The following is a 21,185-nucleotide window of genomic DNA, read 5'->3' on the forward strand; positions in this document are numbered from 1 at the left end:
AGAAAAGCATTAGTAAAGATGAATGAACCTCCCCCTGCATGAGGTCCTGCAGAAAAGGCCCCGCTCCCTCCCTGGAAACGATTGCATATACTGAGCGTGAGTCACCACCAGAGTTGCATATTTGGAGCAGCTTGCAGCATAACCGAGCACCAAACTCCAGCAACAATCTGCAACAGGCAGCACTCATTCCACGCGCATTCCCGTCAAATCCGGGTCCATTGTCCTAAACGTTGCGCAACTGAAAGTGATATCACAGGAACCGGCAGCTTGTCTGTGAGATCCACACGGGACTGGAGGAAAAGCAAGAACGAGGAAAAACGGGGATTTCTGGAGTTTCGGAAACAACAAAGAAGAAGAAAAAAAATGGCAAAACCTAATTACAGCGGCACTTATCATATGGTGGAACAGGAGAATATGGATTCCTACCTCGGAGCTTTGGGTACAAATCTTTATACAGTATTTTAAATACTTTTGTAATCTTCAAGTGCGTTGCTTTTTGTAACAGATGTGCAGTTAAAACCCTCCAATGTAACAATAATCTTTCATGTCTTTTATTTTTTTAAGTATTCATATGTTCACTGACTCGTTGCCATTAGGTTACTTTAAAAGGTAACCTTAAGTGTCTGATTTAATGGTGAGGACCATCTTTATTTGCTGAAGCACATTAGTGTAATGAAATCACCACCTTGTCCTCTGTGTGACCCCGGATCCATTCACTCCCTCACACTGTGCGTCCCCTCTGCCTGCAGTGTGTGTGAGAGACAAAAAAACCTGCTTTACTGAAGTAACAGACTGTGGCTCATGCTACAACATCTCTCTCTCTCTTTCTTCTCTTAGATGTTAATTTTGCTCTGAGGAAGATCGTCTGTCTGTTGAAGCCCACTAAAGAGGTCACCCATGACCCGGCCACAGGAACCATGATAATCCGCACACTCACCACCTTCAAGAACTTCAACATGGATTTCACTATTGGAAAAGAATTTACTGAGGACCTTGGGCCAGTGGATGGCCGTGTGTGTCAGGTACGTGTTTTGGTTTTTCCAAATGTGCACATCGGCATGTTTGTACATGCACGCAGTTTTAACATTACATTGATTTTATTAAGTCATTACTTGTTATACAAGTTTGATTTGCATGCTTAGTGTTCAAACAAAGTCAACACACCTGCTGAGGTTTTTTTTTCCATAGCTGCTACTTGCTGCTTAGAGGAGGGCTTAAGAATTGCAGTAACGTACATTAACTCCACAATGATTTTGAAAAGGTCCAAGATAGGAGGAGACCTTGTGCTTGAAAGTTTGAACTTTTTTCTAAATAAATATGTTTGTCACATAAGCATTTAAAGCAGATCTGCTGTGGAAAAATATGTAATGTATTTTCACTTGCCAAGGTGAAACTGGGTTAGGTTTCATTGCTTTGCATGATGTTCAGGTGTGAGTGGGACGGGAATCGAAGGTCAGATGTTCAAAACACGAACGTGCATCACAGCCCGAATAGATGCGGCTCCTCAGAAAAGGATTTGCTGATGCTCATCAGGCTGTGAAGGCTAAAACCACCCCTAAAGAGTTTGGTCTACACCAAAACACAGTCAGACAAATGATGGAAATCATAGGTTGTTGTTGCCCTCCCCAGGTGTAGTCAACCAACAAATATCACTCCAGGAGCAACATCCAAAAACTTAAAGGCCTCTCTAACAGTGACAATCTTCAGCTTACTGAGTCTAACATCAGCAGAACTTTAAACAGCAATGGGGTGTGGAGTAGGGCTACCAGAAGAAAGCTGCTGATCTCCATTTGCAGCTTGCAAAAGATCTAATTGAAAAACCAGGACACTGAACTATAATTCAGGTAAAGATGATATTGAAGCAGAGCTTTTTGGTATAAAATGAGAAACCAGTTTAAATGAAGGAAATGTTGATGGTGGCTTGTTTTGCTGTTCTTAGTTGTCTTTTTCTCATTAATGAAGCAATGAATTCTGAATGATACCAGCAAACTCTCAGGGAGGTGACAGGATGCCTGTCCGTGGACTAAATCCCACGAGAATGTGGGTTATACAACAAGATAATGGCCTCAAACTCACAAGTTCCCCCATCAAAGTGAGGCAAAGAAGAATGAAGATGTAAAATGTATTTTTTGTAGTCATTGCTGTCTACATGATACAAAAAAATGCAAAGGTTCATAAATTTTTTCCACTCAGAGATCATTTTTCTCAGCAAACAAACCAGAGTCAGACTTAAATAATCTAATACATATAAATCTTAAACTTAAATCCACTTGTATAAAAATCAGATGTTTTTTGTCACATGTTTGAACAAATGAAGTATATTTTAAAGGGTTCATGACCTTTCACGGATCACTGTATTAGTCTCCCCTCTTTGCGCTGCACAAAGCTTCTTGTCTCTGTGTGGCTAAGCGTTGTGTGAGCTACTGTACATGCTAATGTCTCACACTAACGGCATCTCTGTGGTTACACAGACTACAGTAGATTGGGACGGCGACAAGCTGGTTTGTGTACAGCGAGGCGAGAAAGAGGGACGAGGCTGGACGCACTGGCTGGAGGGCGACAAGCTGCATTTGGTAAGGATGTACGAGGGGAAGAAGAGGCCAGTGCAGAGAGAAAGCAAGGAAGAGGGAAGAAGGAAAATGAAAGCTTAAAGGGAAGTGATGGAGAAATTGATATGCTAAATGAGGGAGGGTATTCAAATAAGGCAGGTTTTAGAAGTTATTCATTTCTGTTACCGTCTTTGTGTGAAGAGGTTTTTATTAACAGGTCAGTGGAGTTTGTACATGCCTAAGGCCAAACTACGACCTGACAAAGGAGTACACACAAAGGAGGCAGAGGAGCCCTGAATGCACGTCTTTATGGAGTGAAGCTCAGAGGCACTTTTGAGCTCAAACAGTTCAAGCTCATAGCTTATCTTTCATTACTGGTTACGTTTTCAAACGATCTACATTGTTCCACTAAAAAGCTCTCACGAGGTTTTTTTAATACCTTTGTTGCAATCGGGAGAAAACAATGTGTTGTTGATGCTAAACTCAAGAGAGAATTGGGAAAGAAATGCCAGCTAGGATCAAGACTTATAATGGTGGGTTTTAGAGGTTACACAAAGCAGGGGAAGGGAACAGTGAGGGACTAATATAGAGGCGGAGGAGGAAAGTAGAGAGCGGGCTGAAAAGACCTGATGAATAGATGGTGAGAGAGTAGAAGACGGATTACGAGGTCAAAGGATGAGAAGGAGAGAGGTGGGGTGGAAATGGTGTCCTGGACACAATCCCAGTTTTGTGCTCGTCTTTAATGTGCCAAATGTTCTCGTTGTTTCTCACCATTCATTTACACCCTCTCACTTCGTGTTTTTTTTTTTTTTTTTTTTCTCGTCTTTTCCACTTCCTCTCTGCAGGAGATGAGAGTCCAAGGAATCAAAGCCAAGCAAGTCTTCAAGAAGGCAAACTGAAGTCACAGGAAATGTTTTACAGCGAATAATCCTATTAAAACAAAGTAGCCGGTACAAGAGTCACGTTTATAGCATTTTTATTATAATCAGCAGTACTGAATATTGAAAACAGAATATGAACTGAATATGTCTGATGGGTTTAACAAAGAGAAGAGAGCAGTTTAGCAGAATGACTGCGTCCTTCCCCATATTGCACAATGTTATAAAGAAGTCATAATTCATGCATCTGTTGTGTTTCTATTCCGTGTTTTAAATTATACAAAATGTGTGTGTGTGTGTGTGTGTGTGTGCCTGTGCGTGTTGCTGCTTCATATCTAAAGTCATTTTCACTCATGAACTGCAGCCCTGAACTTTTACAGAAAGTACCAAAGTAAAAAAAATGCAAAAACGACAACAAAACAACAAAACAGTCTGACAGAGTCAGCTCAGACATTAGCCTTTAACCTCCTGTTCCCTGGTTCAAAGTCTATGTGAAGCCGACTATTTACTGATGTGTGCTGCATGGCAGAAAGGAAAACTTGAATCAGTGTGTTCATGCGCATTATAATGATTTACATATACAATACATTCAAATCTGAATTACTGACTTAAGTGGGAACAATATAAGTTAAACAACTCAATATATACAGATTCCATTAAACGGTCAGGATAGCAGTAGATTTCCCACTATCAACAAATCCAAGGAAAAGCTACAAAGATTCATGTATTTTCTGATTTCACTATCTTATCAGCAATAAAACGATTTGTTCCTATAAAGAAAGCAAATCTTTTAAAGGCAAAGAAAAAGCCTTTGGTCATCGGGATACCTAAAAATGTTTTTGAAATGGGTGGAAATGATGCTATTTTTGTAGGATTTATTCCCGCTGCTCAAAAATACTCATAGCAGCAGCAGGATGTGGGATGATGAAGGATGATATCACGCACTGCGTCACTTTGGCTCACTTAAAATGTAAACTATATTAGGCTCTGTTTGTTACTATCACCGCTTAATTTTTTTTGGTCATTTCGTGAGAATTGTTGTAGTAACAAAACTAAACAAAAACAAAACATGTCAGATTATTCCTGAGAACAGGACACCACTGTGCATCACCAGTGTTTTTTCAGCTGTGTGGTCAGGACAGCACAGAAATGTCACTTCATTTGAGAGGAAATTCTCATGAGTGTCCTGCAGGTGGCATCAGTCAACCTTCAAGGGACCTGAAAGAGAGCCCAGTCTCTCTCTTTTGGTATTAAAAGGGTTTAAAGGTCTTGAAAAGAACTGCATTGCCTCCGATCCAGTGAGGGTCTGAGGTTGGGTAAGTATGCCGTTACACTGGATTATGCCCCACAGTACTCGTCCTCCTGTGGCTCGGATTGCGACCTGAAGAAGTTGTTGCAGTAACTCGCGTTTCCATTCGTGTTACTGGATTCGACAAAGGAAACGGAAGCTTTCAGTGGAGTTATGGGGTGGCTGGTGTTCAAGGTGTCCTCTGTGCAGGAAATGACCAAAGGATCATCTGAGGAGAACGATAAAATCATTAAGTATGACCATTCCTCACTGGAAATGCAGTTTTGCACTTTATGAGCTGCAATGTTTGTAAGATGAATGTAAATGAGTTCCTGAGAAACTGCAGAAATGACCAACATATAGCATCCAGCTTTAGTGTTGTGTCACATAGATCAAGAGTGTCAAACATAAGGCCCCAGGTCCAGAATTGACCTAGGAAAGACCCCAATCTGGCCCACTGGATGGCTTTGGAAGCTTTTAGACCATTTCTACCCATAAAACCCTCCCTCATCGCCATTCACAATCAGAGATGGGCAGTAACGCGTTACAAGTAACGCGTTACTGCCCATCTCTGATTGTTACTTGTAACGCGTTACTGTAATCTGATTACTTTTGTCAAGTAACGAGTAAAGTAAGGGATTACTATTGCAAAAACGGTAATTAGATTACCGTTACTTTCCCGTAGGAACGCTGCGTTACTGCGTTACTAAAACCGTGAATGTCTCACGAAGATGACGGACGCGAGTGCAGCGTTAGTGACAACAGCTGTGTGCAGATCAACAATGGATCACATATCGATTGTGGGAGAGAGTATGAGCGTGTAGCGTTTAAAGCGTGGAAGTACTGACCTTACTTTGAGTTTGATTCCATAAAAAGTGACAAAAACATTAGCGTCCATCGTGCGTGAGAAGAAAACTTCTTTTTACAGCGAAAAAAACCCCTAAACTTCCAAGCAAGCACCGAGTGCGCAACGATGTAATGGGAAACTCACAGAGAAACTCGCGGATTCTTCAATTGACCGCGGCACACCTGCACCAGGGTAAACCTCCGCCTACTGCAGTCCTACTTTACAGGTGAAAATAGAGCACAGGACCGCTGAGTCTTTGACTTTATTTATGTTCTGCTGTGTTTTACTTGCATCTATTTGAAAGAGTGAGTGTAAACACAAAAAATATTTTATTTTATGTGCTGGAATGTGTAGAAAATAGGTTTAAATGTTAAACTAATTTATTCAACTCAGAGAATGTTGCATATAATTAAATTTTTGCTTGATGCATAAAGTTAAAAGATTAAAACTGATAAAACAAGTTAAAAAAAGAGACTTTTCCATTTGATTACATTTTGTATGATGGATTATGCAGTAAAAGTAGAATTGGGCTGAAAGATCTATCGCTTTATCACCTCTTCAGGTTGTAAATCGTGTTTTAAAAAAGTAACTAAGTAACTAAGTAGTAACGGGATTACTTTTTTGGGGAAGTAATCAGTAATTCGTTACTGATTACTTTTTTTGAAGTAACTTGACCAACACTGTTCACAATACACCAAGATCATTGATTTCTAGAGTTGTGTAATTTTATGCGCGTTCTCACGATCCAAGCTCAAAAACTCACGGTGACACCAGAGCAGCACTTCTTTACCATGTAGGAAAAATGAGTCATACTGTTGAAATTGTGGTTCTTTGTCCTATTTTAAGTTATCTCATTGATTAAATGTGTAGTTCAACTTTTCACACTGACAGAAATTGTAGTTTCACCCATCTGGCCCACATAAGATCAAAGTCGTGGCCTGCGATATAAAAAGAGTTTCACATCCCCAGCATAGATGAAGCAGGCTCGTCCTACATGAATTAAGGCCGTGTTTTGACGATTTTAGGGGGAAATGCTGTTTTGATTATCAACCAAGGCTGCCACAGTCTCACCTAGGTGTTGAATTAAGCTGAGATCATTGGAGATTTATTATTTACATACATTGTTCTTGTATTTCTGCAATCACTAATTCCAATGTCAAACACTAAGTGTGTGTGGAGAGATAACTGAGTTGTTCTAGGCATTATGGGGCTGTGCTTAGAGTAGATACAGTGTTGAAAAACAATCATTATAGTGAAATTAATAACAATAATGTTTCAACAAGCCAAGCATGTGAGCAAGGTTTTATAATGGCACTAAATACGGGTGAAAATGTTTTACAGAAAATGATTTTCGAGCCTAAACAAGTGGACTGCTGCACCAACACAAAAGTCTTGGGGCATTTTTGTTGCACGCAGTGACTTTGTTTCAAACTTAAATCCTGCTGTTTGAGAACAAGTCGGTAACATTATGTGTAAATGATGTAAAAGAGTCGATGTGATTCTTCACCTTCGTTAAAAATTGGTAACTTGCAGTCGGGCATGATGCAGGTTTCTTGGCAGTAAGAAGGCTGCTCTCGAGGCATTACATCTGGAATGGGAACCACTGCTACTGGAGTACCACAAATACTGGATCGAGCTGACATCACAAATCACAAGGGAAAAAAAAGGCATTTTAGTTTTATGCTCACAAACATGCACAAAACATACAAATAATTCCACCAGTTGGACTTTAGATGGCACTAAAGCCTCCCCAAAACCCCCAAAATCCAAGGGGTTGAGTTTGACCAAAGCACCTCCATGTAAAAAAAAAAACACCAGCCACTGGTCATTAGAGTCGCGACATTGAGTCCCTTCACTGTCTTTTGACCATCTGTGTGAACTTTGTTCTGAGTCAGCTCCGAACAGCTCTGAGATACAGACAAGCAAACCAAGGCTGTTAGAGTTCCCGAGACTAAACAGAACATTAGCCATAAGCAGGTTACTAGGGCGATCGTGGCTCAAGAGTTGGGAGTTCGCCTTGTAATCGGAAGGTTACAAGGCGGCTCGGACAGTCTCGGTCGTTGTGTCCTTGGGCAAGACACTTTACCTACCGCCTACTGGTGTTGGCCAGAAGGGCCGATGGCGCGATAACCCTAACCCTCGCTTCTGTCAGTCTGCCCCAGGGCAGCTGTGGCTACAACTGTAGCTGCCTCCACCAGTGTGTGAATGGGTGGATGACTGGGTGTGTAAAGCGCTATACAAATATACAAAGGCCATTTACCATTACTGATTTTTTTTTTTTAATCCACTTTTAGTCTTTGTCAGCTTTGTTCAGTTTGTCAACACAACTAGCTCGAGAAGGCGTGTTAATTACGCTTGTTTACTGAGACCGGGGTTTCTACATGACTGTGAGATAATTGCGCATGTTGCAATAACTGCTGTAAACTAGCCCCTGACTAATACTGACCATTTCACAACGAAAGAAAGGAAAACTAATACTAAAACTAAACAGTTTTAAACAACATACACGCCAATAAAAATAACCAGTGTGTAACGAGACTCAGGAAACGACTGATTAAATAAAAACCCACAGAATTAAAATAAATTCAAAACTATAATTACTCTGAAGTGTTTCTAAAACGAGACTCAAACAAGTGGCATTAAGAAAAAAACTTTCTGAGCAAAGAGAAACTTCCAATTTATATCACATACTGAAAAAAACATAGCAATAAATTATTACTAGAAAACAAAACTTTGAGCTGCACAAACCAACATATACAGTATATTTATACCATCTACTGTACTGAGCTGGCAGTAAAAATCCTAAAGATAAGTATCTCCAAACCTCAGAAGATAAAACTGAAACTGTTTGCATGGCAGGATATTATGAGGCTATGAAAAAGGAAACTTGCATTTTGGTAATTTCTCTAGTAATAAGCCTTTGATATATCCACGTGCAGATATGTGGAAAATACAGGCATTATGTCATGAAATCAAAGGATCTTATTGGCTCAGAATCACTCTTAAACCTTATCACTCTTAAACTTTTCCCACATGACTGTACAAAGAGTAACAACTGGTGCTTTTAAAAGTAACACACACCCCTTCCTGTAATATTAGCAAAACGGCACACACGCTCTCTAAGACAATAATTATATTCTGTGAGTTCATCAGTGATTTCCAGTACTAGCACATTGTTTCTGTGGAAATAAAAGAAATGTCAGTGAAATAGAAGGGTAGCCAAAATAATAAGCTGTGTGACTGTGTCACATACGTAGGAATTGTTTCTCAGTATGAGCTGTCTGCCCGTGAAGAGTGCGTCACATTACACCAAATAACTGTGTCAGCCTGAATATGTACAGGATGTGGTTTCCTCATTGAGACAGTCATGTTCGCTAAAGCTCCTCAAGCATCAGACTCGGCTGCTGCTTTCTTAATCTGTCAGAGAGTTCAACTACATCATATCCTTTTCAAGCGAAAAGAAAAGGAGAAATTCAACTTACTTTACATGAAAGATCACATTTTAATATTCAAAAAATCCAGTCTGCAAATGTAATATTAGGTTTCCCTGAGGTTTTGTTATTAATACACTGCAAGGAAACAGTGGGAGGCCATGTTTGAGAGAGATAAGCAGTGACCTTCAACTGTAAGACTTCAAAGCCAGTACCCTCTCACTGTTGTGGCTTAAAGCATGAGTAGTTACTGCCAGTGGGTGGGCTTACACGCACATCATTTTGCCGCCTCTTCAGGAAGACAATTATGAGAACAAGTGTGAGAAAAAGTGGCAAACACGCCCATCCGAGTGACGTGTCATACACACCTGCATTGTACGTTTTGCATTTCTTTCTCCAGAGGATGAAAATCAACACGATGACGATTGCGGTCAACACGAGCCCTGACCACAAACCTGCTGGCAACATCCAATAACAATCTGGAAAACAACGAGAAGAAAATGTTCTTAGGGCCATGCCGAGTACATCTACAGTGGGTTATTCACCTGATTATAACTTCTGGGAAACTTAAAGTGGGAGGGAGTGATTACTGATTACAACTCATGTTTCTTCATTAATAAGGTAGTGAGTGAAATGACTGTGACGAGGAGAAACTTGATTTTTTTCTGACTTTATCAAAGAAATAAAAAGACTGATTATTGTTAGTGAAAGCTTATATGCATTTCTTTTTGAATTTGCAGGTGGTGACTCATGATCCGTGGAAGCTCACTTAAAGAAAACTCTTTCTGGTGAAGTGCCAACATGTCTAAGCAGCATTAATTCTTAATAAATGGCCGCAATCCACTCCAGAACAGTCCAATCATTTGTAACATACAGCTTTACGTACTGTGTTCATAAAGCAATGATATCTACAACAAAATATCATAAGGTCTAAATGTGCTGTATAAATATGGCTCGCATATTTGTTAATCACATTGCTGATTATATGTTGAATACATGTTTAAAATAATATTTTGAAAGATATAAATTATATGTATTCAATTTAAATCAGTTTTATTTAAGGGAGGGAGCCAAGGCAAAAGACGTCAGTTCAATATATTTTCAAGCATTCACTTACTGACTGTACAGCAGGTTAAGCCGCTTCATCATTCAATTCAGTTCAATTTTATATGCATAGTGCCAAATAAGGTAATAGAACAATCAGATGACTTCCCCATCCATGAGCAAGCAATTAGTGACAGCGGGAAGGAAAAACTCCCTTTTAACAGGAGGAAACCTGGCTCAGGGCAGCCATCTGCCACGGCAGGCAGAAACAGGACAAAAGACACACTTGGAAGAGAGCCAGAGATGAATGAAAACTAATCATTAAACACAAAGTGGTGTATAAACACTGAGAGTAAAAAGAGGGGAGTGAAGAAGAAACACTTGGGAAGCCCTCCTCAGCCTGTAGGAGCTTTATGGTAATGCAGCAATGCATTATAGAGTTATACACTATTATACTTTAAAATATATTGGATTAAATAATAATTTATGCTGTTTTTTCTACCTAAGAAGATGAAAAAGGTAAATCGGACTCTAATTTAAACCTTTTTAGGTTAAATTTAGACTTCAACATTAGACTTATGTGTGAGTTTCACTACTGATTTGACTCAATTTAATGGAAATAAGTATTTAAGGGGCAAAATATGCATTTTATGAAACCTGAAAGTAGGCTTTAAAGCTTGCATAACATGACTATATTTAAAATGTGATAAACACTGGAAATCTTCACCATCTTCAACATCCCCACCCCCCTCTCAGTATCACCCCAGCAAATATCACAGTAGTTAAAAGAAGTCATCTCATGCGATATTTGGACTTGATTCATTGTCTGGAGTATATTTAGACATTTCAGTATGTCTGTATTCTTTGTCTGTGTGCTTCTTCTGCCCCCTCTTTTTTTTTTAGCTGCTCAAAATTCAATGCGCCTCACAAAAACACTTCCTGTTAAACAATGCATGTGGCTTCATGCTTTCCCAGAAGTGACTTTGATAGGTGAATTTGTTTTTAGTACTGAAGCAAAAGAATGTCTTCCTTTGGTTTCATTAAAAAGAAATACCACTGAAAAATAAGGCTCGGCGGGGTCGTATGCAAAATCATTTTTCGCGGTAATGTAGATGTTCACACGAGGTATTTTAAAAACTTTGATGGTTTTTAAAGTTTTCTGCTGACACCACCATCAAACTGATTTTTAATCCAAAAAACTTTAGCCAAAAGAAAAATGACTATTTCCATATGCCATTACTTATATTTGGTGGTGTGGCTCTGCTTTGGGACTTCTCTGCATTTCCATGCTCAGATGGGGAAAGCCTACGGTGAAAAGAGCAGCAGCAGGACCCCCTCACAGGACAAAACTAACGTCGATTACGACAAACATCACATGAATTGAGTCAGACGTCGTGTGAAAAGAGGGAGCTGGGGTTGCAAAATAGCTCACACTGCAGCTATAAACAGGCTAAAGCAGTCTAAATAGGACACCCTACATAAGATTTGTCAGTTTGAAGCACAGAAGAGTGTCAGCTGACGTGCTGATATTAAGATCAGCCGTTATCAGCTGATCTACTGGGACTGTGGGCTGAGCTCAGCTTAGTAGCCTTCCTGAAGTAATGCTAGGCTCAGTTTGTGGTTTAGATGTTTCTGAAAGAAAGTTAAGCACCTCTTAACCTTCTAAAATTAAAATCTAAGGTGGTGAGCTAGTTAAGCAATATACGTTCTTAACATCAGGGTGTTAACAGGTCAAAAATTAATACCTAAATACAGCCTTACAGGGTTACTGATGTGGCCATACACCACAGCACTCTGCTACCTAACAAATACTACTCTCTTCTTGTCAGTGCCTTGAAAGTATCTGCCCTAAACCCATGTTTCTTCAGAGAACTACACCAACTCATGGTACAAAGACCGAACTGACGCTTCAATATCTTGCTCAAGAACAACATCTTGCTTCAACAAACTGACTGGAGAAGTTTGTGAGTGTACCACTCACCTTCCGACTTTTCTTTTTTAAGCTTGAGGATATAAATTTCAGATTAGTTAAATGGACCACACAAATACTCTTTGTCTCGCATTTAGTTGTTGGAATTTTACGCTGGCTGACTGTGAGGCTGTTTGAGTGGCACATTAATTTAGTGTTACTTGCCGCTCACAGCCTCTGACTAGATATGATGTTTGGTTTTTAAGGCAAGCTATAGATGTAGTGAGCGTGAACTAGAGCAATATTGAGGTCCAGTGGGCTAAACTATAGCTACTACTTTAATTTTACATGAAAAATGTATATATTAGTAATTTTGCATCAATACATCTTCAACTTCCTTTCTTAATTATAGGTCCTGTTACAGGAAGATAATGTCAACAGGAACTCAGTGAATCACTCGGCATAAGAGCATCCGCTGACAACTCCATCTCTCTCTTTTTTTTAACAAGATCTCAAACACTGATAAAGCCAGAAACTTACCAGATTTGAAGTTTCCACAAACTGCATCTCTTTCATTATCTCCTGGAATTTTCAGCACTCCTCCGTAGTCCTCACATCTAAAAAAACAATACCACCAACAACAGGTGAACACAATAAATATGAATAATAATAAAATAATAAAAGTCGCAATTTATAGTTGTTGTTTTTAAAAAAAAACAAACTGGACAAGCTTTTGCTACAAAATCGGTGTTAAAGGGATGTAAAGAAAAAGGCCTCCTACAAGCATGGGAAACTGTTTCAGCACAATTTTTACAGTCTGGATGAAATATTTACAGTAGGTAGGATGTGGGATGTTGTACGTTTCGAGTTTGTAGACTGAGGGCACCAACCGAAACCAAGAGACTAATTTCTGCTCTGTGTCAATGGATGACTAATTCACTCACAGTCTACATAAAACACACAGTTCTTCAGATTTAATAATAACATAATAATAATAACAATGATAATAGTTGTAATGCAGTCTTGCCTGGTGTGAGGTTTACAGGGTGACACATAATCTGTTACGTTGCTGAAGGTCCCCTTTCCACATGGAGCACAGATTACGTTACTCGTGCCGTCGCCTATAATGAGGAGTGAAATTTATTCACCTGACTTTGTGGCACTTTAGCTAAGAATGTGAAATATCACTGGAGAAAATTATCGTTCATTAGGAATTTTATAGTTAAAGGTTACCTGGAGTCTTGACCCCTTCACCCACTTGGCAGCGGGTTACAGGCAAGCAGTGTTCACATTCATCATCGTTGCAGTAGAAACCTGACACACACTTGCACACTGTGTTTGCTTCAGCTTTGCATCCACTGAGTGTCTGCTGTTTGATACCTGAAAGAGCAAGGGAGAGACGTTTTTTTTCTCTGCGTTTAAGTGTGTGTGTGTGTGTGTGTGTGTGTGTGTGTGTGTGTGTGTGTGTGTGTGTGTGTGTGTGTGTGTGTGTGTGTATAGATGGGGGTCGTTGATCTCCAGTTCAAAGTGTCAAAGTGGCTTGAACATAAAGAACAGTGAAAACCCACCTCACAGTTTCTGCGCTATGAAACATTTTGAAAGTGTTGAACTTGAAAATGTAAGTTCCTTTATTGTCTTAAAATCGTCTCTTAACACAATTATCTTAACATAAATCTGAGCTAAGCTCTGTGGGACTTACAGTAAGTTCAAAATGGAAATTTAGTTTAATTCAATTTTCCCTTGAACTTTAATAGCGCCAAATGACAACAACAGTTGCCACAAAACACTTTTGGACGCTGCAAAAACACAAAAATACAAAGAAACCTCAACAGTCAAACGACCCCTTGTGAGAAATAAAGAAGATGTTAAAGAAGTGGATCTGTGAGCATGTGGTGCTGACTTGGACAAACAACAGCAAAGCAGGTATTATTACTCCATAAGTATAGATATCAAAAGCCATCAGCTTTCACAATCTGCAACATCATTATTGCGCAGTTTCCTGCTGTCAAACAGTATATTTCTTTCTTTCTTTTGCTGTGAAAGCAGCACTCCTAGCTTTTTTGTATTTTGCATAGTAGAGTTCAAATACGGTCTTTCTAGTTCTATATCGTTGTATTTCTATTAGAAATAGACTGAATTGTGGTTCTGTGTTTCTTTGACTGAGCTTCTAAGACTAATGCTGCGTGTATGCCTGTGTAACTTACTGAGAAGGCATTGCTTGCAGTGATGGCATTTTTCCACATGATTTTGAGAGTCTGTGTAGAACCCATATTGACATGTGGCACACTCGGTCTCTTTTGTGCCATCGCATGCTGTCTTCATGTACTCTCCTGACAAGGTGAAACAAACAGACTTGTATATTAGATGTTGGTTAATGAAAATACGGCTTTTGAAGAATGCTGTGCAGCCTGTAAAGAAAGTTTGTTAACCGAGGAGAAACGTGAGGAACTGAAGCATTGTCGTATTCACTGACCTGCATTACAGCGTTGACAGCATCTCCCACCATACTCGAACTGATCTTCTTTGCACATTTTGTATCCTATTCGTCAACAGCCCTCCACCTGCGTGTAAACTCTCTAAACTGTAAAAGCCTGCGTCTTTTCAAGCTGTTTCTATACCTGAAAATTGGCTAAATCGGTATGGTAGCTCAGAAGATAAAATCCAGAACTGAACTCTGTCGATCGCCTTGGCTTTTCTGATGATCAAGCAGTTGCTGCTCAGGTTCATCTGCCTCCACTCTATTTCTGACGTACTGTCTCTGATTTGTTCCCCCTCCTCACTCGGTCTTACCTACTTCTCATGTCTTTTCTAGTCCTACACAGTGGAAAGCCCCAGTGACCCTCATCTGCTGTTTCTCCCCCTTCGCCTCTCTGTAGCTCTGTGTCGTTCCTCATTTCCTTCCTGTACTAGCCTTCTCATGTTAACTGTAAATGTGTTTCCGTACTGTAGCTACAGGACTAAATGCTGATTTTGGCACTCGAAGTGCACAAAGGAATATTTCCTTCATCCACTACACCCTTTCCTTTCATCCTGTCACCATTGTTTCAATACAATATTTGTCCCGCTGACAAAGGATCGGTGTTGAGTTGAAAAGTGCAAAGCTGCTGAAAAGCTTTTGGCTCGGTTTGTCTTCCTGTTGCTCCACAGTCACCCTCCTGTTGCCGTAGATGCATAAAGAAACTATCTAGAAATAGATTTATAAATGCTTACGGGTGCAAAACATAAGCAAGAGAGGAAGGGGGCAGCAGGAAGAGGGTGAAATAGAAATTAATATGAAAAGAGGAAGGAGACATGTTCAAATGCTTTATTTGAGAAGAGATTTGATCAGGACAAGATGTTAAGATCAAGGTGGGTTTGGATTTGTTTAATTATCACAATAGATGTGCAAAGAGTGATTACAGAGTGTCTGTCTCTGACATCCAACTACTTAATTTCTGTTTAACGCTACTTTTTAAAAAAAATATTCTTTACCCTTATATTTATTTTTGCTTTGCACCATTTTCTTCAGTCTCCTGCTTCTCCCGCTCTTCCACTCCACGTACTGCATGCTGCTGGGATGGGTGGAGTCTCCAGGTTATCCCAATGGGTACTTACCTCATGCTAGTCTAAATTGGAGCAGGTGCGCCCCCAAAGGTCACAGCCTCTCCATAAGGTTCATCCACCTGGACCTGGAGGACAGTATCGACTGTGAAAATGATGCAGTGAAGGTAAGAGGATATCTTAAATGATGTTAATACCTGCCACATACTATTTTCTCATTATGCCTCTCATCTTTTTTCCCCCTCAGATCTTTTCAAATGGAAACTTAATTTCCGTTTTGTGTGGCACAAAGGAATTTGAGGAGCTTCAGTCCACTGTAAATCCTGCGCTTTTCTCGCCCCCGGGTGGCTGCCTCGCCCTTTCGTTCCACTCGGACTACTCAAACATAAAGAGGCACACCGGCTTTAGAGGCTTTTATACAACCCAAGGTGAGAATCAGAGTAGAAATCTGCAGAAGGAGCTCAGCTTGTGGAAATATACTTATACTTTTGTAATCATATTTCAAGGAAGTCATTTTTAGAGAATAAATCACAGTGTAAAAAGCTTTTTGTTTAATAAAGAAAACATAAGATTAAAAAACATTTGTGTGCAAGAGTTTGTCTTCTTGCACTGCAAAAAAAAAGTGCTGACGACACTAACGTGACTGATGTTTCACCTAAACCTCGTCTAGTATCAGTAGACTCTTGTTCCTCTACTGAAGACTTTTGCCACACATGTTACCTAGAATACAAACCAGGAGAACTGATGCGAAACTGTGGTTTTCTCTGATTTTTTTTAATGCAAGAGATGCAAAATGTCAAGGATTTTTGTTGTCACTCTGTCGAGATGAACAAACATTTGCTGTTTGATCACTTGTTGAGTTATGACTTCTGTTAAAATGTTACGATAGATAGCATGATTGATATATTTATCAAGTCATTCCAAGGAATTGTTTTTTTTTTTTAATGCTTTTCTGCGTTTAACCGTTAGCTCATTCCCTCTGTTAGACTATGACGAATGCAAGGATAACGAAATCAACCAATGCACCCAGTTCTGTCACAACTTCATCGGAGGGTACCACTGCTCCTGTCGCCACGGCTACCACCTGGATGTGGACAACCACACTTGCACTGGTACAAATAATCAAATTTGCTTCCAAACATTCAACAGAATCAGTATTTAACACGTCTGAAGGAGACAAAAATACACAAAGAGAAGTGAAAATGGGAAAATAGAGGAAGCAGAAGTATTGTGGGGAGATTTTTGGGAAGGTACTGATTGTGTAAAACTTATGATTTTGTTAAAATGAAGGTAATGGCAATGATCTCTCATGTTCACAGTGAACTGCAATAAGGACCTGTCAGGAAAGAGCAACGGTATCATATCCAGTCCTTCCTGGCCCAACTCGTATGCAGAGAACGCAAACTGCCAGTACACGCTGCTCGTCGACTCCCAGTCTCAGGTGGAGCTCGAATTCTCGGACGTTTTTGATGTGGAACAAGGCCCCAATGGTCAATGCATAGATGCACTGAGAGTAAGTGATGACTCAGAATATGCAAATACCCCTCGAAGCTGTGTGTGTGTTCCCCCCAGAAACTTTAACTTTGCATATCAATAAACAAAGAGGAAGTTCAGAAAAAAAAGTGTTGTAACCATGGATTTGACAACAGACAGTCATCCTATTTTTGACGTTTTATGGTTTCTCTGTGTTACACATTTGGGTTTTTTCTTTGTGTACCATTCCTGTGTACATTGATCTCATCTTGTTTAGTTTCAATTTGACATATAACCCAATTATTATTTTGTTGTTGTACTGTTGTTGTTTCTTGTTTCAGAGCCACAGAAAAAGAGTCTCTAATGACATTTGAAATAAATTTTCTCCCAAATAATAAAATAATAAATGGATAAGTGCTAGAAATATAAGTTAGGCTAGTTCTTTGTCAGTGTTAGACATCACGTCTTTTGTCATTTTCATCTACACAGGAACTTTAAGGCTGATATTTTTAAGGTCATATCAGGCCTCAGTTCTTACATTCAGAGCCCATGTCGTTCACCAAGTAACAGCAGTTTTTTAGCCCTTAACCAGGAAGTGAAACTATTCGAGATTCAGAATCTCTTTTGTGAGATACCTGAGACAAGCGCTAACCAAAAGGGGGAGGGAGGGTGAGTACAGCTGCTACCAAGAGAAACCAGAGCTCCAGAAGAAAACCCCCAAAGCGGTGGGAAAAATGTGCAAACTCCAGAGAGAGAAGGGCCCTGCTGGGGCTTGAAGCCCAGGCCCCTCTTTCTTTGAGGAAATGGTGCTAACAACGTCACCAACCTGCTGTAAGCACATTCAGAGGAAATGGTGCTAACAACGTCACCGCCCTGCTGTATGCACTGTCAGAATTTCCTCCAGGATTTCTCTGTAATTGACTTCAATCATTTTTATCTGAAAGCCTCCTGTATGCATTTTCTGGCAACATGTTACTTAAATGTTGTGACTTTTTTTTAAGTCTGTCGCCTTCTAAAATTGACGATCTTGTTGGCTGCTGCTGTGTAGTCTCAGTTACAATAAGGACAGGAGGCTGTGGAGGTTTGTGGTCAAAGATCCCTCATAGAGCCTGGAGGTGTGTTTTAGGTCATTAGGTCTTTTTCAGAAATGAATAATCATCCCACTGAGCACAAACCACTGCAGGATACTGTGGTAGTCATGCTGGTTAACAGACTATCACACCTTAGACTTGTATCAGTAACCACATAAGCAGATGCAAACCATAAATCCAGTTTTTAAGTGCAACCTTATGTCTGGAAAGCATTGATGTGGGTTATAATATGTGATTTCTAAGGCTGGTCTTCCTCTGTAGCTGGGAGGACAACACACTGTTGTGGGCCTAATGATTTCTTTTTCTTTTTTTTTACAAGGGTTTTCCTTTTTTAAACGTCCATGTCAGAATGCTATAAACGGATAGTCTCGCACATCCATCGAGCAGTTGTGTTCAAATTCTTGACAGGTGCTGCACGTCTGCATCTTAAAGAAAGTCTGTAAACTTGAACTTGGTGACAGTGCCTGTGTTGTTTTGTTTGCAGATTGAGACTCCCTCTGGGACTCTGGGACCGTTCTGTGGCAACACGCCTCCCGAATCGCCATTTCTCACTCACGCAAACAAGCTCACGATCCGTTTCACCACTGACGACTTTGGCACCAACAAAGGATTCCACCTCAACTTCAGGACCAGAGGTACTGCAGCCTCCTCATCTCAGACACAGCTGGTAAAGAGCATCTGTTTGGATGTTTGTTGGAAACGACTGTGACTCTTCTTCTCACATCTTAATTGCAGATAAGGTCTGTCCAGCAGTGGTGACCTCACACTCCACCGTGACTCCCAAGAAAGCAGAATATAATCGTGGTGAAGAAGTGAAGGTCACTTGTGAAGAGGGCTATGTTGTAAATGATGTGAGTGCAGAAAGAAATCTGAAGTGTATCCTTGACATTTGATGTAAATATTTAATTTATTAAATAAATTGAATTCTAAATTAAATTACATTCTCATTTTATTAAGGATAAAGGCATCCATGATGTGAAATCAGAGTTCAATGCAATGTGCCATAGCACAGGCGTATGGACTCCCAGCTACACCTGTGGATGTGAGTCTGACTACAATTAATTTCAGATTTTTCTGTTTGTGTCTACTTGTTTTTTTCACACTCAGTATCATTTTTTCTCATATATAGTGGTCAATTGTGGACTTCCTGATATACCGGAAGATGGTATTCTTCAGTTGGTGGGTTCAGATGACCCACAAACTCAATATAAAGACCAGATCCAGTTTAGCTGCAGCTCAAAGTACTACACGCTGGAAGGAGATGGTGATTACAGGACGTTTTTGCTCATACCTTTTCTAGTATCACTGATCTGTTATTCCTTTTGCAAATTTCTCCTTGACTCTTTTCAGACACATTCATTTGCGGTGCCAGTGGCGAATGGATATCAACTAACGGAAATGCAGAGTTTCCAAAATGTCTTCCAGGTACGGATGTATTCCTTCTGTTTTTCAATGTCACTATTCGTTTGGAGCTCTGGGTTTAATGATGACTTCTATTTGTTTCAGTGTGTGGGCAGCCTGAAACACTGATAGCAGGTACAGGAAGAATTTTGGGAGGTCAGGATGCAAAACTGGGAGAAATACCATGGCAGCTATTCATAAAAGAGCCCAGCAGAGGAGGAGCATCCCTGATAAATGATCAGTGGGCTGTGACAGCGGCTCATGTTGTGGATGGGCATGAGAACAGCCCTTTGAGTGTCTTTGGTGGACTGATAGATAAAACGACAACAAATGCCCCAAGCGCACCTTCCTTGATCACTAACAGGATCATAATTCATCCTGGCTACAGAAAGGGGATCACTGGAAGTGCACGCACTGATTTTAACAATGATATTGCTCTTATAAGATTCACCTCCAGAATCACATTAGGCCCAAACCTGCTTCCCATTTGTCTGCCAGAAGAAAACAGTGATGTGCTGGAAAATGAACAAGGTACAGTGTCAGGCTGGGGGGTGACAGAGAAAAAACAGTTATCAGATGTTTTAAAATATGCTCATGTTTCAGCCTACTCACGCAGAGAGTGTGAGAAAACACCTGTCACTTCACGTGGGAACTCCATGATTTTCAGTAATAACATGTTCTGTGCTGGAGACAGCGGGAAGGACAGTTGTAAAGGAGACAGTGGAGGTCCTTTTGTTTTGCCCATGTTGTCTTCTAGCAGTGGGCCTTACTATCTGACTGGGGTTGTGTCATGGGGAGCTCGCTGTCTGATTCCCCAACGAGACTCAACTGCAATAGTGAACAAGGGTTATTATACCAAGGTAGGGAATTATGTGAAGTGGATTAAGCAGACAATAGAGAGAGTAGAGGCAGAAGAATCAGAGAGAAAGTAAAATAAATGATGAAGAAAACACTCTGTTATATACGATAATAAAATCATTTTCAGGGCTGATTCACATTTTAAAAAATTACTTTGCTTATAAAATAAAGACCGCAACCTTATAATCAAATGTACCAAAATAAATAACACAATCAGAACAGCTTGTTATTTCTACATTGTTTCCTATTAAAGAGAAATGTTTGCAAATCATCTGCAGACAATCTGTGTGTGTGTGCGTGTTTTCAATTATTTAATCCCTATTAGTTAAGAGACACACAAAGCTGCATTTTTAAAAACTCTTGTATAATCAGTATATTTTCCCTATAAGTGACAGCAGGCTATGATCTTCTTTTCCTTTCTGGTGCTTCTTTTAGGGGTTGCCACAGCAGATAATCTGCCTCCATATCACCCTGTCTCTATAGTCTATAGCATCTTCTTCTGTCACACAAACCCTCTGCGTGTCCTTCCTTCACTACATCCACCTTCCTCTTTTTCTTCCTGCCCGGCAGCTCCATCTTCAGTATCCTTTGTCCAATACATATCCACTACGCCTCCTCTGCACATGTCCAAACCATCTCGACATCGTCCCTCTTTATTTTCAAATCGCTTAACCTGAGCCGTCCTTCCGATGTACTCATTTCTAATGTAGTTAGAACCATAAATTAGAGGATCATCACAGTGCTTTACAGACAAACAAGCTTTCTCACATTAAAAAACTAACACCAGTAGCTCCAGATGTTGCTCTCAGTATTGAATTAATTAACCAATTCGCCTATTTTTTTTTTAAACAATTTATTTTTTCAAAATAATTCTTC

At 40.0% G+C, this 21,185-nt stretch overlaps 3 protein-coding genes across 3 annotated transcripts; 2 read left to right on the forward strand and 1 right to left on the reverse strand.

The window, feature by feature from the left end:
• rbp5 (retinol binding protein 1a, cellular) lies at window positions 1-3,505 on the forward strand. The gene is made up of 4 exons (XM_085291763.1): window positions 1-439; window positions 838-1,022; window positions 2,472-2,573; window positions 3,395-3,505. Exons 1-4 carry the CDS (start codon window positions 364-366, stop codon window positions 3,446-3,448), a joined length of 417 nt encoding a protein of 138 aa, XP_085147889.1. The 5' UTR covers window positions 1-363; the 3' UTR covers window positions 3,449-3,505.
• A 3-nt stretch (window positions 3,506-3,508) lies between these two features.
• LOC146564179 (tumor necrosis factor receptor superfamily member 5) lies at window positions 3,509-15,053 on the reverse strand. The gene is made up of 8 exons (XM_085291762.1): window positions 14,420-15,053; window positions 14,151-14,276; window positions 13,180-13,326; window positions 12,974-13,067; window positions 12,487-12,563; window positions 9,362-9,472; window positions 7,070-7,198; window positions 3,509-4,944 (listed from the first exon to the last, which is right to left on the reverse strand). Exons 1-8 carry the CDS (start codon window positions 14,475-14,477, stop codon window positions 4,766-4,768), a joined length of 921 nt encoding a protein of 306 aa, XP_085147888.1. The 5' UTR covers window positions 14,478-15,053; the 3' UTR covers window positions 3,509-4,765.
• A 93-nt stretch (window positions 15,054-15,146) lies between these two features.
• Window positions 15,147-20,580, forward strand: c1s.2 (complement component 1, s subcomponent .2). Its single transcript, XM_085291760.1, has 11 exons — window positions 15,147-15,294; window positions 15,455-15,653; window positions 15,734-15,914; window positions 16,473-16,598; window positions 16,806-16,999; window positions 18,535-18,685; window positions 18,786-18,901; window positions 19,008-19,092; window positions 19,180-19,314; window positions 19,401-19,475; window positions 19,557-20,580. The coding sequence occupies exons 1-11, from the start codon at window positions 15,281-15,283 to the stop codon at window positions 20,381-20,383; spliced, it is 2,103 nt and encodes a 700-aa protein (XP_085147886.1). The 5' UTR covers window positions 15,147-15,280; the 3' UTR covers window positions 20,384-20,580.
• Window positions 20,581-21,185: the final 605 nt, after the last annotated feature.

The sequence above is a fragment of the Mchenga conophoros genome, linkage group LG11 (genome assembly GCF_057382185.1).
Source record: "Mchenga conophoros isolate Kocher_MC1m ecotype Shallow Benthic linkage group LG11, M_conophoros_male_GT1.1, whole genome shotgun sequence".
Classification (NCBI taxonomy): Eukaryota; Metazoa; Chordata; class Actinopteri; order Cichliformes; family Cichlidae; genus Mchenga; species Mchenga conophoros.